The 8,984-nt window shown below is 42.6% G+C and overlaps 1 protein-coding gene across 5 annotated transcripts in view; it reads left to right on the plus strand.

The window, feature by feature from the left end:
- Positions 1-7,612, plus strand: part of KIAA1328 (KIAA1328 ortholog) — a 243,309-nt gene extending 235,697 nt beyond the window's left edge. For 4 of the 5 annotated variants that reach the window (XM_067530912.1, XM_067530910.1, XM_067530907.1 and 1 more), the window contains one exon: positions 3,940-7,612. In XM_067530912.1, coding sequence (XP_067387013.1) covers positions 3,940-4,156 — 217 coding nt within the window. In that variant the 3' untranslated portion in view covers positions 4,157-7,612. The other variant, XM_067530908.1, reaches the window with a different exon arrangement.
- The last annotated feature ends 1,372 nt before the right edge of the window (positions 7,613-8,984 follow it).

Below are 8,984 nucleotides of genomic sequence, written 5' to 3' on the forward strand. Positions count from 1 at the left end.
TATAACCCCCAGTCCTTTTCTTTAGTACTCCTTCCTAGGCAGTCATTTCCCGTTTTGTATTTGTGAAGTTGATTATTCCTTTCTAGGTGTAGTACTTTGCATTTCACTTTATTGAATTTCATCTTGTTTACTTCAAACCATCTTTCCAATTGCCACAATCATTTTGAATTCTAATCTTGTCGTCCAAAGCATTTGCAACTCCTCCCAGCTTGGTATTGTCCACACACTTTATATGTATACTCTCTGTGTCAGTATCCAAATCATTTATGAAAATATTGAATAGAATTGGATCCAGGACATGTCACAGCAGGACCCTATTCGATATGCCCTTCCAGCTTGATTGTGAACCATGGATAACTACTCTTTGAGTACGCTTTTCCAAACAGTTGTGCACCCACCTTATAGTAGTGTCGTTCAAGCCTACAGTGACATATGAATAGTAATGAACCCTGTTTTTATTCTTTTTAATCAGGGACACACACGCTTTCTTTAGAAGAAGGTATATTTCAGGATCTGAGCATGTTGGCAGTGTCCCTTTAAATATTCAGATACAAATAAATGTTGAGAAAATTGCTTTTGTGAGATTCAAGCCATGCTGGATCAACTCTGTTGCCTCCAGCCAGATGCTGTCTGATGTCACCTAGACAAACCAGGGCAAACTATTATCAGGGGATTAAACACTAAATACCTGCAAGGAGCATGGTTTTTATCAGATAGTGCTCCGTTAGCAGAGTTTGTTCGCTTTATTGCATATATAACTGCGGTGTCAAATAGACGGATTTACAATGCCTGGTCTTTTAAATAATCTTTGCTATTTGCTGCTCTTGTAATCTGCCAAATCATTTAGCCTTCCCGATAGCAGAAATCCTGTAAAACTTAGATAAACTTGCAGAAGAAATTAGCTCCAAGGTGCTGCCGAAATCTGGGACTGCATGTTCATTGCAAACTCACTTGCTGGTTTGTCTCATCTCCCGCCACCCCCAGCCTAATCTGTGATTGAATGTGGCTGCTGGAGAAATTGAAATTTTGTGATCGAGCTGCAGCCAGGAAGATAAGCATTTGTATGTTAGGCTACTAGATGAATCTAGTAGGGTGTTTTAGTGTGGCTAATGAAACCAGTGTGTGAGACAGCTGGGTTTCTTTGGGATGCAGGGAATGTATGTGTATGTGTTTGCTCCAAACACTCCACATGTGAAAAGTTCGTCTCTGAAAAGTTGTGGGACAAGTTTTTAAGATGTGACTTTAGGTGTCCATCTTGAGATGCCTTAAAGGGGCTTAATTTTCAGAGGGCTGATTCTCAACACTTACAGAAAATGAAGTCCCTTTTAAAGACTCTCAAGTTGAACACCCAAAATCATTATTAACTTCTGAAAGTCTTGGCAGGATATCTATGGGTTAGCCATTTAAGTGGTCATGTTCAGTAGAATTTTGTCTTGTTTATTTTATTTGAACTGTTATCTGTGTCTCTCTTGGATGGTTTGAACAGACAGATTACAGAGAGACCTGGAAAGGCTGCAAATGCAGGCAGGAAATTCACAAAAAAAATGCAAGCTAATACGTCTAGGGAGAAATAATGCAATCTCAGTTGGAGGGAATAATGCAGTAATGGCATTGCAATGCAGTAGTGGTGAATCAGATTGTCCTAGGGGTGATAGTGGACAGCAAATGGGAGGGAGCAATAACAATGATTTGAGGAGGTGAAAGAATCGACTTACCAGTGCAGCAACAATTTGAAAGAACTCCAATGGTTGTCATTAAAATCCACATTTGTCCATGGTTACTGCAGTTATTTCCTCTGAATTAAACAAGCACTTCGATATCTCAGATACCACTGGGGGGGTCATTGGGTAAAGGTTGGCTCCTTGACAATCGCTTTGTGCAAAATGCACACAATTACAGCTTGGCTAAGAAGTCACTGAGATTAGGCAGCATGGTCTTGCGGTTTAGAGAAGGGAGATGTTGCCAGGAGACCCCTGACATACTACTGCTTTCTTTGGTGATCTCAGGCAGCTCACTAAACCTGGGTGTGTCTCAGGGTCCCAGCAGTAAAATTCCCTGTGTGGTGTGTTGCAAGAGGAACCTAAATTCTGCAGCAAGGCCCCTGGGTTTCTGGAGAAGACTGGAAGAGCTTGTAGTAGCTTCATTTAAATTTGAAAGTGGATGTTTTCATTTCATTCATCAATTACAGTGATGAATAATGCAGCCCAGTGCTGTTGTATTGTTTAGATATTAAATTCCATTTATTGTATGCTGTCTCCTGGAGTGACCAGGCATCCCAGTATTAGGGGGCTTTGTCCTATAAGTGCATCTGTACCTGACTCCTGAAAAGAAAAGTGTCCCAATTTTCCACACTTGCTATCTGGTCACCCTACCCTCTCCCCACATTTTCAGTCTTCAGCATACAGCAGGCCATTGTGCTCAGACAAAGCCCATTGTAGATGGTGATGGTGAGCAGCTAGAAGCTCTGCACTCTGGCGTGTCATGGAAGACAATTGAGCATAAGCATGGCAGTGGCTATTTGTGCTAAGACGACCCGTGGTGAAATAGCTAGCTGTTGACATTTAAATTCTCTCCATTAGTTTTCAGCGTTGTCACGTCACTGAGAGGTCACGTACAGTTTGTACCTCACAGCACTGTTGTTTCAAACTGGTGGCACGTTCAGGAAGACATCACTGTTTGGTTACGCTAGATTCACATTTTAAGGGCTTTTCTTCCCTACTAATGACGAGAAACGTAATTTAGAAGGAATCAAAGTTAGACTCTGGGTCAGAGTTCCAGAGCAAGGGATAAATTCTATGGCAGAGTCCACAAGTGTGAAATACCCTGGGCCCAGCTAGTATCTCACCTTTGTGAAGTGCTTTGAGTGCCTCCACAGGGAAGTTTTTGTGTGTAAATTACTATTAATTGTATGCATTATTATTTGAATGGCGTAAGCATCACGAGGGAAAGGGCATTACTTAATCTGGAACGGGGAAGCATAACTAGCTATAACAGGATGGAACTGAGGGAGAGGGATGCTTAGACAGGAAATCAGGAAAAGTTCCTCAGAGAGATCTCCTAACCTGGGGAATGACCTCCCACAGGAAGTGGTAGAAACTGTTTTTCTTGCAACATTTAAAACTGGACAGAAAGTAAGAGCAGAAAATACATTGTCATGATCAGTCCTGCACTAGCATGTAGATCAGATCAAGTCCTGTATTAATATTAAGAGGAAGGCTCAGTGTAAGCTGCCTAAAATAATTGCCATTACTCTGTGAATGTTACTGCACATATAGGCTTGCAACCTCCTCCACATCTGTACTGAGCACTTAAAGGACAGTTTGAGTAATGTTTAGTATCTTTGCCTTCTCTTTTGATGCCTGAACTGTTGCTTTTGTATTATTTTGTCCGGATTATATTCCTTCAATCTGTCAATTACACATAAATTCCATATATTGCATAGAAATGTATAAGAAGCATGTGTGTTTTCTAGCATTAAGAATAAAGGTGCCTGCTGTTCTCAAATCCCTAGGAACCTAAATCAAGGGCAGAACCTATTCAGACAAGTGCAGCATGTTCATAAGTAACTTCAGCATCAGCTGTGAGGGTCTGTCTTATCCCCAGCCTGGATGTTGAACTGTCATGCCTCTGAGCCGTTCTACTCTGAATCTCTGAGCTGTAAATGAGACGCTGTCCATTTAAATAGGAAGCCCAGCAAGACTGATATATCAAAAGAAAGCACTCGCAAAATAAAGTGGCCACTAAAGCTTTGCCCTGCCTTGCCTTCACTGCCTCCACATTGGAGCTCACCTTAGCAGTGCTGTGATCCCTGAGGTCACGATCGGCACGATTGCCCAAGTTTGCTCTAGTCAGAATGATGGAGTCAGGAATGTTTGGTCCAAATTGTGTTTGATGCTGTGATGTTTAATGGGACTGCATTTTCATGGTGTTTTCCTCCAGGTATGAGGCCTCCCTTTTTGACCTGGCTGAAGCAATGAGTCCAGTCGCTGCTCCCGGACGCCACCACTACCGAGAGTCTTACGCCTGGAACAAAACCCATGCCCCTCGGAAGGGGAGCCCCAGAAAACCTGCTTGGGGCCAAGCCCCTCATGGTGCCCGTAGCGAAGTGGAGGAACTTGAGGAAAGCCGGATCCTGGAGGATATTTTCTTCATTTGACAAGGCTCATTGCTCTACAGCCCTTCTGTAGGATTTTTAGGACCTTTAATTTCCTGTTTCTGCTGTGGGTTTGTTTATGTCGTAGTATCATTTTTAAATTATTTGATTGACAAGTGATTGTCTCCCTCCCAGCCAAGGAATTAGCACAGTACCTTCCTCCTTTACATAGAATTTAGTAATCATGCTGCAAGAATAACTTTTTTTTTTTTTTGGACAGTCCAATCAGAAGGTGTGAGTAAATTTTTTGTAAACTTTTTTTGTGCCAAGCAATTATTCTGAAATATAATTAAATCTACAACATTTTGGAGTCGATTGAAGTCATAGCTTAGCCAGCCTTCATATTAGAAGTATATTTCATTATCGATTTTTTTTTAGCTATAAAGCAGTTTGCAAGAGCTGCAGAACACACAAGAACCCCTGCATTTCAGTTAGATAATTTCTAATTAAAAAGCAGCCTGTTTAAAACCTAACAAGGTTACAAAGGTAAAAGCACTTGAATTCTATTTCCAATGATTCTGTGATCTACCATTGCCTTCAGCATTCTGATATTTACCATGCTGAGATTTTAGGCAGCGCATACTCAGCTCGGCTGTATAATGTCTAATAACACTAATGGATGTTGCAGGGTTAATGCACAGTGCATCTATTTGAAAATAGTCTTCCTTTAAAACAGTGCTATTTGACATAGTGTATATGCTGGGAACCCCCAATTCCTTAAATATCTCAGACAACCAGGCAATGTAGAAGTCCAAACCATGTTTGATGTACTCTTCAAAATGAGATATATAGTAGTTGTAGGGTAAGAACAGACTGAAGGCATTTTCACAAACTTGCACTATCTTGATACCATATCCAGGTTCCATTGTAAATAAGACAAATCAGTAATTATTTCTACTAGCAGCTCATAATGCACATTTCCCTGCCGGCTTTCATTATTAATGCTGTATCTATTTCCGTTTATTTAAACGCACTCCCATCTACTTCATGCACTTGGTTATTTAAAGAAATGTGCAGAATTGGTAAAAATGACTGCAGATTACAGGATTAATGGTCATTTTCTGCACAATGTAGTGTTCATATTTTATTGTAACAGTAGCCACCGGCATGTGTTCCTAGAAATATGAAGCTAAAATATTCCTTTCACACAGCAAAAGTGCAGCTCGGGAAAGTCAGAATCACAGCAGTGCAGACAAATTCCAGGCTGCTTGTTCCCAGCCACTGGTACATGGACCCACGCTGCTTTTTCAGGCATTTGTGACTGGTCCTCCAGGCTCCTGCTCCATACCTCGATGGCGCTGAGCCCCTGCACTGGTTCCTGATGCATTGCTGTTGTCCGCCTCTCCTGCACTTACACGTACACCGGGCCCCAGTGCCACCCCGTCCCTTCGAGTTGGCAAGGCTTGGGAATGAGGGCCCAGGTGTTCCTCTGGCTGGCACGTGAACACCGTGCAGTGTGGAACATGTATCGTTTGAGATCCAGATTTGAGGGGTTGAAACCTTGTAACTGATTATTGTCAAAGACATTTCTGGGAATTTTGGAGTGGGCAGCCCTTTCCTTGAGGAGCCCCAGCTGCTAAGCTTTCTCGGTTGGATGGCAGCAGGTTAGCTTTTGCAGTGCCATGGGGCAGATGGCATTTTGTGAAGACCAACAGCAGCACATGGCTCCTCTAGTGAGGAGCTAAAAAGGGCGATGGAGAGGGAAATACCATACGCTCCGTTATTCCAGGCAATTGTTTCTGACCTGATGTTACTTACAGATTAGATTATGTCCTTTTCTTGCATCACAGCTGAACTTTAAAAGCTAGTTGGAAAAGGACGAGGACAGAAGTGAAAAGAGCAGCTTTCCTACGCTGGTGAGTCTGGTGAGAAACTGCACCTACAGACGTCTGTTTCTCTTCAACCCTCCCTATGGAGAGTTATGGTCTCTATCAGTGTCCTGCCATGACACGTATCCTTCTTGATTTGCTCCCTTAATCCACAGCGGGGAAAGCTTTCTCTAGTGAATTTTGTTTTAAGGTCCCATAGACCTGGCAAGTGACCCATCACCAGGCGGGCTGGGGGAGTCTCTCTCCACCACCTTGGCATTTCTGCTACTTGGGCACAGGGGATCAAGTTTAACACAGCCTGATTGGAGTTAGAAAGAAAGGGCGATATTCAGGAGAAGCAGCTCGTATTTGGGAGAAACATGGAGGGAATAGACAATAGGACATGGGTTTGGATTTTTTAAAAAGGTTTGGCTTTTGTAAGGAAATGCTTCTCTGGGTCTAGGCCAAATGTTAACCTTCAGTTTCTGGTCTGGGTCTAGACCGAACACCTTCAATTTCTGTTCTTCTCCAGATTGACTGTAACTTTAATTGCCTTTTTTAACAAGCACTAACAGATTTTAAAACAGTAAAAATAACTTTTGGAAGGTGCCTTTGCGAACACATTCCAGAACTCTGCATAGGAGCATAATGCTCTCCAATGCTTCATGAGTGCCAATATTTAACCACTCTAGGATTTTTAATGATCCTTTTTGTCCATTAACTATTTTAACTCTGATGGTGTTTTTATCTTGAATCTGTATTTTGGTAATAATTGTATTTTAAATGCACATTGTCAAGGTTTTGGGCCTCAAATATGACACCCTCTTCATCCCTAGGAGCTATAGATGAAGCATGTTTTGCATGTTGTAGAAAAGAATTCTGGAATGAAGAGGTTTAAAATCATCTTGTGGGGAAAGACCTCCAGATTCTAATTATCCAGTAGACATGAATCAAGATAGGCTATTAATTTGGTAGATCTTATAAAACCACCCCTTCTCCAGTTGGCTGCATTGCTGTAGTTATCAGCAGGACATTAGGAATAGTGTTTAGCAGTCAATGCAAGCAAAGATATTTTGCCACGAAGCACTACAAAGTTGAAGTTATTAAAACATTTAGAGCCTTGGAGGAAAATCAATGGTTGTCAAATAGAAAAAGACAAAATCAGTAGTTGGGGTGGCGAGGGGAATTATTTTCCATCTACTAAAACAATAGAGGAAATGCAAAAATTAAACTAGCAAAAGCAATCATTTGACAGTGTCCTTTTAAGTTTAAACTCCTATAGTAGAAAGCTCCTACTGGGGAGATACTCCAGCCCTAAACCTTTTGTCCAGAGTGTTCCCAGATAATATACTTCAGCATCACATTAGGCTGTGTCTTACAGGAGGCTTGATGAGTAACACATCTCCTGCTAAGGTTATTCTCCATGCCTTGACTTTGTGTTCTACCTGAACGGCTTGTATGCATATACCTGCTGTGTTTTTGTGTTCATCTCTCTTGCACACTGTGTAAGCAGAGGGTCTGTAAACAATCACGCTTTCTTTCCACTTCCTAGCCTCTCTGGTTCCACTTGGTGAATCCTGTCTTAAACCCAAACATATATTTATATATGTGTGTGAGGTTTTAATTTAATAAATTATCTGGGTTTTTTTCATTTTATGCTTCTGAGCTTCATTTATTGCATTATCTTCTCCTTTGTTTTATCCAGCTCAGGTATAGTGATAGACCCTTATAGAGACACAGGACTCTACATAGGATATTGTTAGATCTTTTGGTCACCTTCAACACCACTGATAATGAGGTGCTGCTCATCTGCCTGTGGGACTTAACACGTGGACAAGTTGCAGTAAGGGAGCTTTGTTCACTTTTTCTTTCAGAGATCCCAGAAAATGACAAAGGGCCCCATAGTTCTTCCCCAATAACTCTTGTTTTTGTAGCATCCTACAGGGGACCTAACATCACCCTTTTCAATGTGTTTGTGAGATCACTGGGGGAGACAGTGGGAGGCTATGGACTGAAATGCCAGTGGTATGCTGATGACACCCAGATCTGTCTCTCCTCAGCAAGCCCAGATGACATTGTCTGTCTGCTGTCCTACGGTCTAGTGAGGTAGGTTCCTGTATGAAGATAGCTGGTTTAGACTTACCCAAGCATAACAGCCTCTGTCATGGGAGTGAAGCTGGGATTTTCATCTCCAAAAACACAGGCCTGTGGCACTAGAGCTGAAGAATAACCCCATTAGCTGATAATAGTGTAAGATTTATCCTACATGTGGGCCAACCATTAGAGTCGGGACACAACATGCTTAGCCAGTGTGTTACATCATGGAAGGTGGAGGTGATGCTCACTGGTGAACATGCCCTCAATCAAAGTCAATTGTCATGCGATCTCTGCGTCCTGCTGGGCTCATCCCTGCTTCTAGGTTCCCAGAGAGGACCAGTGGCCAGAAATGTCTTCAGCTGGCCTATCCATTGTGCCCTGTGTTCTGTGGTGCAAAGGCAGTCCATGTCTGTGTCAGTTCGAGGAGAGAAGGCTGTATGTTCTACCTGGGGCTGTTCAGGTGATTCAGCTAGTGCAGAAATTGCTGATCTGCCTTCTGAGTAGGAAGGACCCATGAGACACATCACACAGTGGACTCTGATCTACACTCTGCTTCCCTGGCCGCTTAAAGGACAACTTCCAGCTCTTGGTCAGTGTTTACAGAATGGTGCATGCTCTAGCTATCTGGGAGAGCCCTGTTCCCTTAGAACCTACCATGGCAGCTACAATTGCCGGGGGACGAACACAAGGTGTCCGAAGCTGTGTTTTCAGTCGACAGCTCTTCGCTATGGATGTCACCCTCTGATCTGTGAAAGCCTGATTCTGTGAGGGCTTTTTCCTGACTCTGTGTTGGATCCTCTCTAGCAACTGACTCCTGATTAGTTGTCCCTCCGCCCCCCATCCCACATACTAGCAGGGGCTGGTATCCCCCCAAGATATCAAATGGGAGGAGGGTATTGACCTAAATTTGGGGAGACTGTTGTCTT

Source organism: Emydura macquarii, unplaced genomic scaffold (genome assembly GCF_026122565.2).
Source record: "Emydura macquarii macquarii isolate MOO-44397 ecotype Brisbane River unplaced genomic scaffold, CSIRO-AGI_Emac_v2 contig_3114, whole genome shotgun sequence".
Classification (NCBI taxonomy): Eukaryota; Metazoa; Chordata; order Testudines; family Chelidae; genus Emydura; species Emydura macquarii.